This window comes from Quercus lobata, chromosome 11 (genome assembly GCF_001633185.2).
Source record: "Quercus lobata isolate SW786 chromosome 11, ValleyOak3.0 Primary Assembly, whole genome shotgun sequence".
NCBI classification, from domain to species: Eukaryota; Viridiplantae; Streptophyta; class Magnoliopsida; order Fagales; family Fagaceae; genus Quercus; species Quercus lobata.
In genome coordinates, this window is record NC_044914.1 from 33,751,109 (window position 1) to 33,770,286 (window position 19,178).

The following is a 19,178-nucleotide window of genomic DNA, read 5'->3' on the forward strand; positions in this document are numbered from 1 at the left end:
TTCCCAAACAATTTCGGCAATGGCATTGCCGAAATTGTTTGGGAAAAAAATTATTTTTTTTTCCCCACAATTTCGGCAATGGCATTGCCGAAATTGTTGGGGAAAAATTTTTTTTTTTCCCCCACAATTTCGGTAATCCCAGTTCTTTTTTTTTTATTTTTTTATTTTTTTTACATTTACGGCAACGCTATTGCCGAAATAGGGGGAAATTATTTAATTTTTCCTTAATTTCGGCAGTGCCATTGCTGAAATTGTGGGAAAGAAAGGAAAAAAGGATTACGGCAATAGCGTTGCCGTAAATATGAGAAAAAAGAAAAGAAAAGAAAAGTACAAAAGGATTAAAAATAAAAAGGAGAGAAAACGGCAATTGGATTGCCGAAAATGTGGGAAAAAATAATTTCCCAATTTCGGCAGTGCCATTGCTGAAATTGTGGGAAAAAAAAAGAAGAAAAATTGTGGTAATGGTATTGTCGAAATAGGGGGAAAAAATTTGTGACAAATTAATTGTGGCAATGGTATTGTCGAAATAGGAAAAAAAATTTTGTGACAATCTAATTGCCGAAAATGTGAGAAAAAAAGAATTGTGGCAATGGTATTGCCGAAATAGAGGAGAGAGATATAAAAAAAGTACGCATATTATTCTTTCAATATATTTTTGACTGAACCAGTTTGGTTTGTCACGTTCTTTTAGAAATAGATAAGGATAGATTCAAGTACACTTTTTCTAAAGTGCACGCTGTAAACAAAAACAAAAAAAAAAAAGTACATAGATTCTTATAGAACGAAAAAATGACTGATGTGCACGCTGTAAACAAAAAAAACAAAGAAAGTACGGATTCTTACCATAGAAAAGAAAAAATGATTGATGTGCACACTATAAACCAAAAAAAGTAAAGAAAGTACCTAGATTCTTACAATATAGAAGAAAAAAATTATTGATGTGTACACAGTAAACCAAAAAAGCAAAGAAAGTACATATATTCTTACACTACGGAAAAAAAAATGATTGATGTGCACGCTTTAAAAAAAAAAACAAAGAAAGTACATAGATTCTTACAGTGGACTTTCCTTCGTTGTAAACAAAAAAAATTAAAGAAAGTAAACCAAAAAAGACAAAGATTCAATCAACCAATCACCTCAACTCCTCATCTCATTTGATTTTTATTCTCTGCAGAAAATATATTTTGCCACACGTAAATCTTTAACGTGATTCTTTTTTGTCTACTCCTCATCTCATCTCACCTCATCTCCATTCTTTTTTGTCTGCTCCTCGTCTCATCTGACTTATATTCTCTGCAGAAAATAAATTTTATCACATCTAAATCTTTCTTTTTGTCTTTTTATTGTTCAATTGGTAATAAAAGAGAAGGGAAGTACATAGATCCGTATAGAAGGAAAAAATGACTGATGTGCACGCTGTAAACAAAAAAAACAAAGAAAGTATACAGATTTTTGATGTGCACAATATATATTGATGTGCACACTATAAGGTGTTATTGAAACCCTAAACTATAATGCACAATATATATATATAGACACACACAGACACAAAATAAATAAACGTACACCCAAATCTAACTTGCAGTGCTAGAAAACATCATAGCATATGGAATTAGTACCATGTTCTTTCAAATAATACAAACTAACAATATGGTCCAACTCCTAAAAACATAATTAAAAAAAAAAAAAAAACAACAGTCCAACCAATCCACTGAAGTAGATTGAATACTTATGTTGTGTCATTCAGTTTAGCCACTAGTGGAGCCAGCCACAGTTCAAGTGGGGCATGTTCTTCTATTATGGCCTTCTTGCCTACAAAGACTGCACAATGGCCTTGGTTGATGCTCTGCCCCTTCGTCCATTTCATTTCGAAGCCGAGTTGTTCTTGGTCGACCTTTTTCACGGCGCAGCTTGACATTAGGATACAAGACCGGGAAATTAGGCTCATTCCAATGTACACTGTCCGGAACTATGCGAAATCTAGGTGCATAACAAGCAATTTGTTCTTCCAAATGGTAGCAACGGTCGATATATCGCATTGCAGAGATGCCTTGATATTTACACACAGTAATGACATGTGAGCACGGAATCTTATAAACCTGCCATTTTTGACAACTACAAGTGTTCTGCCTCAAATTTACCTCATGACGATGATTACCCCTATATGCAGAGTTAGGGTTTATTGGTGTTCTGACTTCAAACAGACCATCTTCATGACTGAACACCGTAACTGAATGCTTTGGTGCCTTTTTTTCCCATTTATTGAATTTATTCTTTGCATAGGCCGTAATGCGTTCACCGGCAGTAACCTCTGCACATGCCTTAGTATACCGATCGGCAAAGTAGGCGACACAACGATAGTATGTAAGTTCAACTAATGCAGTTATGGGCAGATTTCTAGCACTCTTTAGAATTCCATTGAAGCTTTCAGACAAGTTTGTGGTCATTGCCCCATAACGATGTCCACCATCGTATGCTAACGTCCACTTTTCTACCGGCATTTCCCTTAAATACTTCTCACCATCTGCACTTAATTGAGTAATTCTATCCCTGGTGATTTGATACTTTCGTAACTGATTCTCCATGCCTGCCCACATTACCATAGCCTTCAAGTTTTTATTCCCAATTTGTTGATTGAAATTGCTAGCCACATGGCGAAGGCAAAAACGATGATACCAACGTGTCGATTGACATATAGTCCGTATCGCTGCCATTATACCAGGATGACGATCAGATATGACACATAACCCTTCTCGATTAGTGACATTAATCTGAATACAACGCAAAAACCAATACCAGCTATCATCAGTTTCCTTCTCCACAATGGCAAAGGCAAGTGGAAAAAGTCTGTTGTCACCATCCTAAGTTGATGCAATTAGTAACGTACCTTTATACTTACCATATAGGAAAGTTCCATCTATACTAATCACTGGCCTACAATGTTGAAAACCTTCAATTGATGGACCAAAAGCCCAGAACACTCTCTCGAATATTGCACAGCCTGGCATAGTAGCAGGTATTGTTCTCCAAATAACCCTGCTGTCCGGGTTTGAATCAGTCAAAGCTTTCAACCATTTTGGCAATAATTGGTAAGATTTGTCCCAATCACCAAACGCTCTACCAATTGCTTTCTCTTTTGCCTCCCACACCTTGAAATAAGAAGGCCTGTATTGGTACTTATTGTAAAGAGTCTGTTGAAGTGAAGCAATCTTTATGGTTGGATCATTTTTGACAACATCCCTCAACTCTTTCTCAATAACATGGATGTCTAATTGCTCGTGATCTTGTGTGAGCGTAGACTCTGTACATGTGTGTGGACCATTGTACTTCCTAACCTCAAACAACCCATATGTAGCCCGGAAGCATGCTCGAAGACGCCAAGAACAATTTTTGCACCTTACAGACCAACATTCTGGATCTGACTCTCTTACACAAAATGTTTGGTTCCTCTTGATGTGATAGCGTTTAACAGCAGCTTGTAGTTCATCCTTATCGGAAAAAAACAAGCCCACATAAAACTCTTGGGTAGGGTCCCAAATACTCTGAATGGGCTTTTCAAATGGTGGGGTTGGATCAATTATATTATCCCACGTGTTCTGTGAAAAGCTTAGTGATGAAGGTTGATGGACTCCCATAGTTGGACTGCTTTCATGATTACCTTCATTTGGAGGCTCCTGTTCATCTCCAATATCATCAAGGACCTCATCGTCATTAAGTTGGTCATCACTATCCATAGTCCGCATCCTTTCTGATAATGTATGGACCGCATTTTCAGTAGTAGCAGCTATGCGATGTGTATCATTAGGATCATTAGCAGCTCTCTGAGAGGCGGTTTGGTCATACTGAGCTTCAAACTCAAAACAAGTAGTCTCTTGTGTGACATGCTCAGTTGGATTATCATAGTCAGCATCACTGTTGGAAATTGGCCGAGAAGGAACATGTTCGTCCTCAGTTGCAACATGGGTATATGGAGAATGATAGTTAGCACTGCCAATGTTGATTGGAGAATGAGCCGCATCTTGAGAATAATGACCAATATGAGTGGCATATGGATCATGGAAGTGCCCGCCATGTGAATAGTTAAACGATGCACTCGGTCCTTCATTGGCATATCGAATGGGGAAAACATCTCGGTGGCTTCTTATAGGCTCTACACCCACGTATAACTCTGCACCTACAAATCCATATTGGCGGTCTAACATATCGAATATTGCATTGACACCATTATCATCTGCTACCAAAACTTGCTGGTAAGTCACAGGATGTGGATGACATTGAAATGGAAATCTATACCAAATAGTCAATTTTGAATCTTCTCTATTTATATGAAGCGTGGATGCTACTCTATCACATAAATCTTCAAATGTAACACCCCGGCTTAATGGAAGCATAGAAGGAGGTGGCCCTTCGTAATAAACCCCATTTTCTCCATGTTTAATTATTCCACCGGAATGGATGAGAAAAATGAACAACTTTTCTGCCATCTACAGTAAAGCATAATAATAGTATTAATAAATTAACACAACACAACCATTACAATGCAATACAAGAAGGTAATCCATTAAAAATATTCACTGATAATAATAGTATTAAACATACGTGTATATTATAGGCTAACAAACTAAGTATTTCTTTAAGGAAATATACGTCAATTTTGAAATTTAGGCAATAATTCATGGATAAATAATTTAAAACATATCATACAAATCAGTTCATGTTGCAAAACACATAATACAGAAACAAGATTTGCATGAACAAATAATTTAACAAAAAAAAGATTTCCATGCTTAGCTATGTCCCTAAAACATATCAACATGAATATTATAAAAGAAAAGTAACTACTTAAGAAATATAACTCACCTTCTAAGAGATAACGAACGGATAGATATTTGCAAGTGTTGTTACTTATAGTTGTTTGTAGAATATATGGCACGCATGATTTGAAAATGGTTGGTAAAATTATGAGGGGAACAAGAGTGAAGAAGAAGGTTGATGGAATTTATAGGGGAAAAAGAGTAGAAAATAAGAACGGTGGAAATTTCAGTGACATTAGTACTGTTTAAATAGGATGCAAGTTTCATATCAGTTAAATTCAATGACATTATAGGGTACTTTTACCATAAAAGAACATGACAAACAAAACTCCTTCGGTCAAAAAAGTACTGAAAGAATCTCTGCAATGTCACAAATACTGAAAGAATCTCTGCAATGCCACTGCAATGCCATTGTACTTGAATCTATCCTTATAGGGTACTTTTTTTCATATGCGTACTTTTTTTTTTTTTTTATATCTCTCTCCTCTATTTCGGCAATGCCATTGCCACAAACCAGATGAGATAAGGAGTTGAAGTGATTGGTTGATTGACTTTTTGTTTTATTTTTTTTACTTTCTTTGCTTTTTTTGTTCACAGCGTGCACGTAAGAATCTATGTACTTTCTTTACTTTTTTTTTTTTTTTGTTAACAGCGTGCACATCAATCAATTTTTTTCTTCTATATTGTAAAAATCTATGTACTTTGTTTGCTTTTTTGGGTTTACAGTGTACACATCAATTTTTTTTTTCGGTATTGTAAGAATCTATATACTTTATTGTTGTTTACAGTATGCACATCAATCATTTTTTTATTCTATATTGTAAGAATCTATATACTTTCTTTGCTTTTTTTTTTTGGTTTATAGTGTGCATATCAATCATTTTTTCTTTTTTATTGTAAGAAATCTGTATACTTTTTTTTTTTTTTTTTTTTTTTTTTTACAACGTGCACATCAGTCAAATTTTTTTCTTCTATAAGAATCTATGTACTTTTTTTTTTGTTTTTGTTTACAGCGTGCACTTTAGAATAAGAATCAATGTACGAGAGGCTGTGGAGAATAAGAATCTATGTACTTTTTTTTGTCTTTGACACTTTTACGAGAGTTTGGAAGAGAGGCTGTGGAGAATGAAAATAAAAATGTACACCACAGTAGCCATCATGCAAAGGAAAAAAGATTTACCAAAGGAAAAATGTACACATTTCTTGTTTTCACAAAGGTCTTACGGTTAGTAGTATAATGTGCTATGTATACTATTTAGGCATAATATTTTTTGCTACAATGATGCATAAATAATGATAATACTTTAATATATTTTTAATAAACAGTCATTTTACATTGACTAGTGATTGCGACGATGAGGTACATTCAATTTTTGTTGCGTTCCACAACATGGAGGATGCCTATTTTCTCGTTGTGGGTACCTTCGTGCTTGCACAGGACTTCTCCCCATGCGCCTCGGCTGTGTTCTAATATCAACCTCCGTTTGATAATTACCATAGTCATCATCTTCATTATCTGAAGACACCTCCATCTCTTGGGTATCTTCTGCATCTTCCCCACTATCCTCATTTGAGGCATCTTCCTCAGAGTCTGTTACAGAGGCCTCTTCTTCGGAGTTTGGAGCACATACCCATGTATTTTGTGGTGTACAAAAATCACCAACATGAGGGGGTGGTTGGGAAGGTTGTGGTGTGCAGAAATCATAGTTGTACTGGCTATCTTGGCCATAATTGTATTGCCCAGCATAAGATGGAGGTGGCGATGGGTGATAGGAGGGAGGTGTTGAATTAGGTTGGGGATAATGGTCATAGCTAAACAAACCCTCAAATCCTTGTCCTATGGAAGTGGATGACCCAATTTGTTGATATAAATTCATGCAATACTCGTTGACATTAATTGGATTATACTCACTGAAGGTGGTTGGCTCATTACCAGCAAATGTTGATGGCCCAGCTTGGGTAGAGCTGTACATATTGTGTTGTGCGGAGGTGGATGGTCCGGCATCATCATTTCGGCATTGTCCACGTTGTGCAGAGGTAGATGAGTGGGTTTCAGTATAGGTTTGCGGCTGTCTTCCTTGGCGCCTTTGTCGTCGCCCGAAGTTTGTCACCCTTTCAGTAGGGACGGAGGAAATATTTGCTTCCATTGATAACTTCAGTCGAGTAAGGCCCTCTACTATTGGTGGAAGGACTTGCTGTGCTGTGAGATCATTCCTCTGTTGATTTGCAACAGCTAAATTTAACATTTTATTGACCTCAGTTTGCTGCCGCAGAAAAAGGAAAATAACATTTATTAGTGCAGTAATATTGAAAAAGTGAAAATAATAATTTGTTATCAATATTAGTGCAGTATTTGGATGTGTAAATAACTTGTTATCAATATTAGTGCAGTATTATCGAAAAAGCTAAAATAATAACCTGGTATATATGGGCAGCCGCCTCTGGTGTTGTGAATAGGTGACCATTTTGCTGGTACCATGTTGCGTAGTCCACACTTGAATCAAAATGGTCATCTCCAACTAGAAGTTCAGCTCGCATATTCCAACGCTCGTAGTATTGGTCATGCTGCCTTCTCCAATTGACAGTGGACTTTCCTGTCAACTTTACACAATGCACAGATTTATCCAAATTGTCTGTAGGCCACCTTGGACATCTTTGCAACAACCCAAACTGTTGCATGACTCTTTCTGGGTGGTAATACTCTACAATTTGGAAGCACAGCAATGGCGCTGTTGTAGTCCATATATTTCTTTCTGCAAGACACCATGGATGCATATAGTTATTGTATGGTGTCCAAACAACCTGCAATTCCAATTACAATAACTATGTTATAATCAATCAAGACAATAATATAACTAGTAAATTAACCATTGATGCATTGTGATATATTACCTGTTTATTATTATGTGTATCGTGATTAGAACGGTATGAACGCAAAACATGCGTTGGTGTATGAGTGAATGTTCTTTTGGTATCCCACCTATACACAATTAATGATTGTCATACAATATTTAGGGTTTGGACGTATCAAGGATTACAAAATTGTATAGAAATAAAAAGTAAATATTATACCTGCAACCGTATGGGTCGTCGCCATTTAAATTTGTTGGATTTATTGGAATTGGGGTCAGATATGGAAGATGCTCCCACGCCCATAATTGTAATATGAAAACAGGACCTGCAATCTCCGTGCTTTTTTTAATAGCAGCAGTACACAGCTCTTTATAAAGGTAAGCTAGTGTAGCACTACCCCAGCTATATTCCCCAGCTACACCAAAGTCGTCTAACCGCTTGAGAAAGCAGCAATGCAATCTACTTTGGCTCTTATTTCCAAATAGTAAAGCCAAAACCTGAAACATGTATGCCCTAGCATGCTGTTGGGTTGTTATAGCATTGGCACCCTCTGGTAGGTTTGAGAATGTATCCCTTACCCATGTTATTTTAAGGCCACCAAATTTCAATGCTGTTTCAAGTGGTGTCACCCCAAGTAAATTATGACATTCTGTACTCCAAGTCAAATTTATTGGCCCGCACACTGCATTGCCATCAATAGGCAATCCTGTAAGGATTGCTATATCCTGTAGAGTTATAGTCATTTCACAATTAGGTAGGTGAAATGTATGGGTACTACATTGCCATCGCTCTACCAAAGAAGTGATAAGACTCCAATCAATATCTATATGTGGTAGGCGGGTAACATGGTATAATCTACATTGATGCAAATATGGGGCAATACGCTCGCCTAACTGCGGGAGGGGTGCAAACGATTGAGGTCGCACTCGTAAGGTGGAAACCTGAATTTTTATTTAAAAAAAAATATACAATGTTATATTGCTAATGTATAAATTATTTTCATGTAAATTGAATAATTGTATATATTATTAGGACATTAATAAATTTGGATCTTGCAACGTACATTGCCTTCCATTGCATCATTAGAGATGTGGTATTGTTGCTCCATTTCAAATATATCTACAACAAAATTGAAAGAAACTCAAATAAAGGATTTATGAAGCAAAATTTTTAATAATAATAATAATAATAATAATATTAATAGTTTTAGCAAAAATAATCATACACACAATAATTAGTATTAACTATAATTGAGATGCTTACCACAATTGTGATGCCAACTAAAAGAGTGAGAATTATAGAGTGATACTTGCAAAAAAAAAAAAAAAACACACAATCAGATAACCATAAAAAATAATTCATTAATCTAAAATTTGAATAACAAGAGCAACAAGAACAACAACAACAACACCAACAATTATCATAATCATAGGCATACAAATAATATTAATTACAATTACAACAATACATAATATTTTACAATGTTAATGCTTCTAATATTTACAAAGCACATGTTTATACAATAATAATAAATTTGTTAATTTCTAGAGCTATAAGTTAATAAGCAAAGCAAAAAAACTTACATTAACAAAAACCTTACAATCCTTAGTTGTGGCACACTGAAACAAAGTAAAAGAATAACTTTGCAGCCTGAGGAATTGTGATGAGATGCAATTCTACTTCGCACTTATCTTCTCTTTTATTACCAATTGAATAATAAAAAGACAAAAAAGAAAGATTTAGGCGTGGTAACATTTATTTTCTGCAGAGAATATAAGTCAGATGAGACGAGGAGCAGACAAAAAAGAATGGAGATGAGGTGAGATGAGATGAGGAGTAGACAAAAAAGAATCACGTTAAAGATTTACGTGTGGCAAAATATATTTTCTGCAGAGAATAAAAATCAAATGAGATGAGGAGTTGAGGTGATTGGTTGATTGAATCTTTGTCTTTTTTGGTTTACTTTCTTTGCTTTTTTTTGTTTACAACGAAGGAAAGTCCACTGTAAGAATCTATGTACTTTCTTTGTTTTTTTTTTTAAAGCGTGCACATCAATCATTTTTTTTTCCGTAGTGTAAGAATATATGTACTTTCTTTGCTTTTTTGGTTTACTGTGTACACATCAATAATTTTTTTCTTCTATATTGTAAGAATCTAGGTACTTTCTTTACTTTTTTTGGTTTATAGTGTGCACATCAATCATTTTTTCTTTTCTATGGTAAGAATCCGTACTTTCTTTGTTTTTTTTGTTTACAGCGTGCACATCAGTCATTTTTTCGTTCTATAAGAATCTATGTACTTTTTTTTTTTGTTTTTGTTTACAGCGTGCACTTTAGAAAAAGTGTACTTGAATCTATCCTTATCCTTATCTATTTCTAAAAGAACGTGACAAACCAAACTGGTTCAGTCAAAAATATATTGAAAGAATAATATGCGTACTTTTTTTATATCTCTCTCCTCTATTTCGGCAATACCATTGCCACAATTCTTTTTTTCTCACATTTTCGGCAATTAGATTGTCACAAAATTTTTTTTCCTATTTCGACAATACCATTGCCACAATTAATTTGTCACAAATTTTTTCCCCCTATTTCGACAATACCATTACCACAATTTTTCTTCTTTTTTTTTCCCACAATTTCAGCAATGGCACTGCCGAAATTGGGAAATTATTTTTTCCCACATTTTCGGCAATCCAATTGCCGTTTTCTCTCCTTTTTATTTTTAATCCTTTTGTACTTTTCTTTTCTTTTCTTTTTTCTCATATTTACGGCAACGCTATTGCCGTAATCCTTTTTTCCTTTCTTTCCCACAATTTCAGCAATGGCACTGCCGAAATTAAGGAAAAATTAAATAATTTCCCCCTATTTCGGCAATAGCGTTGCCGTAAATGTAAAAAAAATAAAAAAATAAAAAAAAAAGAACTGGGATTACCGAAATTGTGGGGGAAAAAAAAAAATTTTTCCCCAACAATTTCGGCAATGCCATTGCCGAAATTGTGGGGAAAAAAAAATAATTTTTTTCCCAAACAATTTCGGCAATGCCATTGCCGAAATTGTTTGGGAAAATTTTTTTTTTTCCCCACATTTTCGGCAATCCCATTGCTGTTTTCTCTTTTTTATTTATTTATTTATTTATTTACATTTACGGTAACGTTATTGCCGAAATAGGGGAAAATTATTTAATTTTTTCTCAATTTCGGCAATCCCATTGCTGTTTTCTCTTTTTATTTATTTATTTACATTTACGGCAACGCTATTGCTGAAATAGGGAAAATTATTTTTTCAAATTTTTCCCCAATTTCTTTTTATTTATTTATTTATTTACATTTACGGCAACGCTATTGCTGAAATAGATATTTCCTCCTATTACGGCAATGGAATTGCCGTAATCCTTTTCTCTTTTTCTTTTTTTTTTTAATTTTTTAATTTTTTATTTTTTATTTACATTTACGAAAACAGGTGAAATTTTTTTTCCCTATTTCGGCAATCCCATTGCCGTAATCCTTTTCTCCTTTTTTTTTTCTTTTTTTCACATTTTCGGCAATGCTATTGCCGTAATCCAAATAGGGGAAATTTTTTTCCCCAATTTTTTTTTTTTTTTTCCCACATTTTCGTCAATGGCATTACCGAAATTGTGGAGAAAAAAAAAAATTTTCCCCAACAATTTCGGCAATGGCATGACCGAAATTGTGGGGAAAAAAAAAAATTATTTTTCCCACAATTTCGGTAATGCCATTGCAGAAATTGTGGGAAAAAAAAAAAAAAAAAATTTTCTCCACAATTTCGGCAATGGTTATTCTCTCTCCTCTCTCCTACTTTTTTCTTATTCTCTCTCCTCTCTCCTGCTTCCTGGACGAATTTCGGTAACATTATTCTCTCTCTTGCTTTTTTGGCTGAATTTCGGCAACGCCATTGCCGAAATTCAGTCTCTCTCCTCACTTTCCCAATTAACTTCGAACAGTAACTATAATGCAAATTAACTTTCAATTTTGCAATTTTTACCCAAAAGACTCTAGGATTCGTGTATTTATGAGTTTTTTTATTTTTTATTATATATATTTAGCTTTTAGTTTTTAGTTTTTATTTTTTTATACTCAACCGATTGACTAGCGTTTAAATTTAATCAGGAATCCAATCAATGCCATGAACCTAATATTTCAGTTCACATAATAGAGTGCTCGATTGATCAACTATCAATCAAAGACCGATCAAGTAGCTATTGAAGAAATACGGAAAATAACTTGTTTTTAACAGTATTTTAGCAAAAAAAAAAAAAAAACGACTTTTTGCTTTTATTAATTTTGCAGAATTTTAGCAAAAAAAGAAAACAATTTATTTTAATTTTTATATTTTGTTGTTTTACAATATATTTAGTAAAAAAAATTATAAAAGAAGGGTGGAAATTTTCAATCCTTCTTTTCCCCAGCAGAGTGTGCACAACGTTTGGGCTTTATCACTCGTATATAGGAAATTTCTAAGAAACCTTCATTCATTGCATCTTTTACTTTGGTAAATAGTGAATACCGTGTTTGATGTTTCATTCACTTCAGTTGCAGTCACACACGATATTTGCAAGGAATTTTGTTTTACTCACTTTGGCATATGAAAAATTTGACTGTTTTTCTCTCTTTCTTTCTCACATAAATATTTCATTATTCTCACTTTTAAAACTTGTTTTCACTTATTTTATTCAATGATTGAGATTGAAAGTTGTTTCTTACCACTCTCAATCTAAATTGCATACATAACTAATCTCAATCCCTGTTTCACACTTTCACTTTCTCCGGTTTTAAGTTATTTTTAACTTGCTTTTGGACCAAAGGAAATAGTGGTTTCATGATGCTATCACTATGGGTTCTAGTTATGCTTCTGTGTTATTTTGAATGGTATTAATTTTTGACCAGCTAGTATAGTTCTTTCTTCTTTTTATATTACTTTTTAATTTGCTATAAAGTTTTCTTAACACTACTTTTTAACCAGGAACAAAGTGATATGGATTTTGTGACGAAAGGTAGGACTTGTACACCGGGGTGATTTGAGGGGATGGAAAATGGGGGAAAAGTGAGAGAGAAAATTATTTATTTATTTATTTTTGTGTTTAATTGGAGTGATTTTAAATTAGTAGGGCTTAAGTGTTTTCTGACTTTCTTTTCTACCGGCCTCACCAAAATGTTTTTTCCCCAAATCGGAAATAAAATTAGAGAGAGAAAATGGAACAAAGGTGTAGACCAAAAAGTTCTTGTGTTGCGACGTTCAAATGGTTTTTCTTTCCCCCCTTGGTTTTTGTCTTCTTTTGTTACTCATCTATTTCGATTAAAGGATAAAGTTTGCATCAATCAATACATAATAGCTTAAAAGATAAATTTTGAACATTAAATTCCAAAAATCACCTATATTAGTATATGTAAAATTGTACAAATCAACACTTTAATTACAGTAATCGTGTAAATATACACTGCTATTGATCATGTGCATGTCAATATTTTATTCATTTCTCTCTCTCTCTCTCTCTCTCAAAGGAAAACCAATAGAAAAAAATAGAAATAATAGTGAAAAAATAAATGAAGAATGAATATTATTATTGAAATATAATATAGAACAAATAATATGATGTAAATGTTTCAAAAAGTGGTTGTATAAAATGGAAATTATAGGTTCTTATGTTAAAATAAACATGAATTTTTGCATTAATTGATGTGAATGCTTTTAAAACATATTTTTAATACTTTTAAAAAATGATATTTTATATATATATTTTTTTTTAAAAAGGTCGAACTTACACACAAATATCAAGAATATATATATCCACAAAAAATTTGTGTGCAAACCATTTAATTATTAACGCATGTATTTTTTCTTTTTGAAAAACATGCATTACAGTTCATAACATGTGCTCTTAGAACATTAGCTAACCATTATTTTTGACCGGCTATAAAAAAATGATTTCAACTATAATAATTGTAAGGACACGATTCTTTTGGCGGCCCAATAAAGTTGTTGGGCTCGCGCATGAAAGATCCCTCACAATATGATTTGTAGAGAGTGGGCTTGAAAAGCCTGGCCTTGTTCACAGGGCGGTGTTCCGGTCTGGATTTTAGAAAGATTCCTGTGAAAAAATGGACTGGGCCTGAACGTTAAAGCCCCACAACGATGCATCTTCTGGGAATGGGCTCCTCGGACTTGATCCGAGGACCCTTGAGGTCCTATCCCGGCTACTCAACGGAGAGCTTTCTCTATTCTGTGCATGGATTGTTCCGGCGTTCTCATTCATAGAGTCTTTCTCTTTTTTCCCTAGGATTCGGGGCCCCCCCACCAGATTCACTTACTTCTTCTTTTATACCCGCCTGCGTTCGATGTCCTTCGTCCACGTGTAGGGTCAGCCTTTACAAGACTGACATTTGTCCCATCAGTCCAATCCCGGAATTGTTGGAGATGGTTGATAAAGCTGAAGAGTACGGCTCTGTCAGGGGCAGGGCATTAAATGGCAATAGGAGCAGCTTTCCCGGATATTCTTAGATTCTCTTTTAAGTTTGACCCTATTCCTACTTTTACCCCTCTTTTTCGGTGGGATTTTGGATCTGCCGAGGACTGGATTGTCCTCGGCTGGATCCCAAGACTACCTAGTGCTCTGCCATAGGGCTTGGGCCATGATTCTCCTCGGCTCGGACCTTCTGACTTCCTACGGGCAAATGGGCTTTGGCCCATAAATCATTGGGCCCCACAATAATAGTAATAAATAAATAAAAACCTCATTCAACTATCCGAATTATTAAAAAAGATCACAATCTTTTAATGTTTCATTTTAGTCCTTATATTTTAAAGTTCATGTAAAAAAAGTCCATACTATTAACTCTTACCTTTATTTTCTTTATCTCCAAACAAATATAAAAAATACAAGAAAATTATTTGAATAACCAAGTTCTTCTATCCCCTATTGATATCAAATCAAAGTTTTGAATTTTGTTCCAAATTGACTATCGGAACTATGCACCACATATATAATAATAATAATAATAATAAATATATTATTATTACTTATTGCTATTATAGATAAATAAATTATATAAATTAATGAATTAAATATAGTACTCAAAATAAGTGGTCAGAATTTTTTTTTTTTTTTTTAAGAATAGTCATATTAATTATTCTGTAAATGGTAAATACACTTAACATGCTAAGGTATATAAAAGCTAACAACCATCAAAAAGACTTTCCTTTCCAATCACTTTTCCCATTCCAATGTCCCACCCACGTGACCTCTTCACTTTACCATTCCATTTATGGCTTTATTACTTGGGTGAAAAGACGTCATTAGTGGGAGAGGGGTGACTCGAACTCAAGAGTCAAGACACGCCGCATAATGGAGTCTTGTTGGCCTAAGGCCTCAACCACTAGGCCACCAATGATGTCGGTATGTTCATCTCTAATTACAACTTGGGTTGGTAGTCTTCTAGGAAAGAAGTTTGTACTCTTATATCCCATAAAATACATTTTATGTAATAAAAATTCAAAGGATTCCATTCCCCACGCTAGAAGTTTATATCTCATTGACCCCAGTCTAGAAGTTACTTATATTCTTCTTTTGAAGAAAAAGATAGATTAAAATACATAGAGAATATGAGTTATAAGCAACTTCAAAAGTTTTTCCCAGGTCATTAAATAAAAAAAGATAGATAAAAAGTTAGAACAAGGCCTAATGTTGAAAGTTCATAAGAGGGAATAGGATATTTCAATTAAATTTCTTGAATTGACCTTCTTATATTTTCTAATAAATTTCCTGACGTATCCTCACTTCATTATTATATTCACACTATCAAAGTCTCAACTCTCAGTTATAATCTATGTTTTTAAAATTGGATTTCCTAAAGTATCCTTACTTCTTAGCTCTTAAAATTTGATTTCCTGAATGGGTCAATTAGCAATTGCTTAGCAACATCGTTTCCCTATCAGTTTGGTGTTTTGATTGTAATAAATTGCTCAGATATGCTTTATCAGAAAAAAAAAAAAAAAAAATGCTCCTATATGAGAGAAATAGTATATTACTGGACGTACACTGTACTTGAACTTGAGGAATCATGGGCTAGGCTTGTATTCTCAAGTCGCGATAGGAGAGGTGGGTTGAGCCTCAAACGTGCTGGGTTCTAAGGGTTTTCAAAGTAGGCTTTTTGGGTATATATGGTCATGGCCTGGCAACTCTGCTGATGGCTCAGCCACAGTACGTGGTTAGGTTTTAGCTGGGCTATGCGTACGTAGGGTTTGATTTGTGGATGGTTGGGCTTGAGTGTGGTGAGAGAGGTTGGAGGAGTTTAGTCGAGAAAGGATATATGGTAAGGTTTCTAATGGACTAGTGATGGCTTTGGTTGGTTGGGTGTGAGTGTGTGTTGAGTAGTTGTGGCCATTTTGTTCATTGCTGGGTGGTTGGGTCTAGTGTAGCTGCTATTTTATGATTATAATAAAAATTTAAAACTTAAAACAAACAAGACACGAGGCATACAAAGATGCTGTCACGTGGCAGCATGCAATGGACCCAAAATTTCATAATTTTTTTTAAAGAAATTAAAATTTAAACCCTAATGTATTAAAATATGGATAAATTATAATCCAATAAATTAAATTATATATGCTTTCTAAGGAAAATAGGAGGGAAAATGTGGTAGTTTTGCTTCTTCTTTTTTGTGTCTTGTGTATACAAGATGCTAGACAAATAAATAATGATGAGTTTTGATCCATATGACAGACAATTTTCGTCATTTTATAGATTTCGAGGGTTTTTTTTTTTTTTTTTTTTAATGATCTTGGATTTATGGGTATTTTGGTCATTTTCAAAGTTTGAAATATTTTAGTTATTTGCAAGTTTTGAGGATGTTTTTGGTCATTTTAGAGGTTTGGTAATACTTTAATCATTTTGGAAGTTTTGAGAGAGTATTTTTGATCATTTGAAGTAGGGATGACAATTTTTCCCCGCCCCGCTTGACCCGCCCCTCCCCGCTTCACCCCGTGCGGGTTTTCCCCGTCCCGCAAAGGTGGTGGGGCGGGGATGGGGCGAGATTTTAGACCCACACCACGGGGCGGGGCGGGGATGGGTTACACTTTTTAGACCCACCCCGCCCCGCCCCGCCCCATCCCCGCCCCGCCCCGCCCCGCATTAATAAGGGTTAAATTGTATTTTTATTGTACCCTAAAACCCTACTATTTAAACAAAAATATCATCAACTTATTTTATTCTACCTAACGTGGCTCTACCTCTTTTTTCTCTCTAGCAAAGTTGGAAATAAGGTACCAATTTTAACTTTTTTTTTTTTGTCTTTATTGGAAACAAATTTATATACTATTGAATTGATGATTTCATTCATGATTCATACGGTCTTTCTCAACTTACTTTTCATCATGAACAAAATATAATTTTTTTTAAAGAGTTATGGGTCTGTGGCTCTAAATATGTGTCTGTGTTATTGTTTTTGTAATTTTGTGTGGGCATTTGGTTGCTTAACAACACTGTTTCTTTAAGCTTGTTAAAATTTTATTTTATCATGTTATGAGATTTTTGTTGTGATATTGTCTTGTTAAACATTTAGATAATATTATTTAGTTTTTGCTAAAAATTAGTTTGATTTGATAGGATAAATTTATTTATAATTTCAAGTATATTTTTATTATTGAAACATGTCATTTTATTTGAAAAAATGGTAAAAGTTGTAGGGAAAATTAACAAGAAATAAAGTTTTACGGTGTAGGGCGAGGTTTCGCGAGTCTTCGCAGGGCCTTAAGGGACGGGGATGGGGCAAGAAATTTTCCCCGTCATGCGGGGCGGGGCAGGGATGGGGCAAGAAAAATCCATGCGGGGCGGGGGCGAAGATCTCATCCTTCGGCCCCGCCCTGCCCCATTGCCATCCCTAATTTGAAGGGCTCAGGAATTTTTCTATTATTTTGGAGGTTCAAGGTATTTCAGTCATTTTAAAATATCAGGTTACTTTTGATTAGGGATTATATCTTATGTGTTATTTAAATATGTCAATTTTAGGTCTTAAAATCTTTGGTGAATTTAACCCAAATCTAAATATTTGTCTTTTTTAACTATCTTTTAGGATATTGAGATTTAGATTATCAAATTCAAATCCCTCGAGCCCAAATGAAACCTAATTAGGAAACAATATTGAACAAAATAATTTTACTCATAATTTATAAGTATTGGTTTCACTTTAAAAGGAAAGTATGGAGTATATAATCAAAATGCATCAAGATTTCTCTCAAGTCCTCAAAAATTTATCGAACAAGTTAAGAGAGATTTTTTTTTTGGGAGAAAAAGTTAAGAGAGATTTTATTGTGAAAGAAAAAGCGATTTTATTTATAATGGAATGTCATTATTATTTATTTATGACTCCTAAAATTTTGTGTTAAAGAGAGGTAAATCAGCCTTAAATGTACCAAGAAGAGTATGGTTTAATTTTTTTTCTTTTTCTTGGATTGGACTAATTATGGAGGAATTTAAAGAGGGAGTAGAGGAATTAGTTTTTTTTTTTTTAGTTGAATAGAGAGGAATTAGTAATAATACCATATATCATGCGAGAATATAATCATATATCATTCTACGGTACCCACTATTTTTTTAGTGGGTATGATACCCCTTTAAATCTTGACCATATATTTTACATGTCTTAATCCTAACCATTTATTTATTTATAATGAAAACTAGTTACCGAATAAGTCTTCATTCAAAAGTTTATCGAACAAATTAAGAGAGATTTTATTGTTAAATAAATAGCGATTTTAATTATATTGGAATGGAATGCCATTATGTAGAATGGATTAGATGATGGAGGGGCATAAATTAGGAGAGATTTATCTCAAGAACTTTATTCTTATCTGCCATAAATCGTTGTAAGAGTGACATTGCAACTGGGGAGTCTTATTTGACCCTGTTGAGTAGGCTTACAATTTGAAGCAATCTGCCTTTCGGTGAATCCAGGTTGCTTAGGAAAGGGCAAATCCACAATATCACTACTAAGCATTGAAATAATGGTAGATATAGTAGGCCTATCTCTAGCCAATTCTTGCACGCACAGCAATCCCACATGTATGCATCTGAACATCTCCATTTGAAAGCACGGATCCCATATCGTTGGGTCTACAAAAGCCATAATGTTGTTGTTGTTCCATAATTTCCATGCCTGAAAGTTAACAAGTGTGAAAGACAAAAATTATGACATATAATCTTATTGGCAGTAATAAATTAGAGCTTTAAATATAATGACAATAAGTTAGATAGACCTACAAATCCTACAAGGCTCAAGTAGTATTGCTCATCATCGTAAAAGCTAGTGTTTCTTCTCCCAGTAACAATCTCTAGTAGCAACACACCAAAGCTAAAAACATCTGATTTCTCTGAAAATAGGCCTTGCATTGCATATTCTGGAGACATATATCCACTGCATTTAAACATTAAAACACATCCTCATCATCTGACTATTTTAAGCATAAATAGTTTTTTTTTTTTTTTTTTTTTTTTGTA

At 34.1% G+C, this 19,178-nt stretch overlaps 2 protein-coding genes across 2 annotated transcripts; both read right to left on the minus strand.

Moving 5' to 3' along the window:
* Positions 1–1,775: 1,775 nt before the first annotated feature.
* LOC115966750 lies at positions 1,776–2,714 on the minus strand. Its single transcript, XM_031085918.1, has one exon. The coding sequence runs from the start codon at positions 2,712–2,714 to the stop codon at positions 1,776–1,778; it is 939 nt and encodes a 312-aa protein (XP_030941778.1).
* A 15,788-nt stretch (positions 2,715–18,502) lies between these two features.
* On the minus strand, positions 18,503–19,101 carry LOC115968235 (G-type lectin S-receptor-like serine/threonine-protein kinase SD1-13). The gene is made up of 2 exons (XM_031087574.1): positions 18,951–19,101; positions 18,503–18,837 (listed from the first exon to the last, which is right to left on the minus strand). Exons 1-2 carry the CDS (start codon positions 19,086–19,088, stop codon positions 18,529–18,531), a joined length of 447 nt encoding a protein of 148 aa, XP_030943434.1. The 5' UTR covers positions 19,089–19,101; the 3' UTR covers positions 18,503–18,528.
* Positions 19,102–19,178: the final 77 nt, after the last annotated feature.

Coding starts and splice junctions, on each gene's coding strand:
- LOC115966750 (XM_031085918.1), bottom strand. CDS start 2,714: ATGGCAGCGATACGGACTATATGTCAATCGACACGTTGGTATCATCGT.
- LOC115968235 (XM_031087574.1), bottom strand. CDS start 19,088: ATGTCTCCAGAATATGCAATGCAAGGCCTATTTTCAGAGAAATCAGAT. Junction 18,838..18,950: donor AGCAATACTACTTGAGCCTT/GTAGGATTTGTA, acceptor GTTAACTTTCAG/GCATGGAAATTATGGAACAA.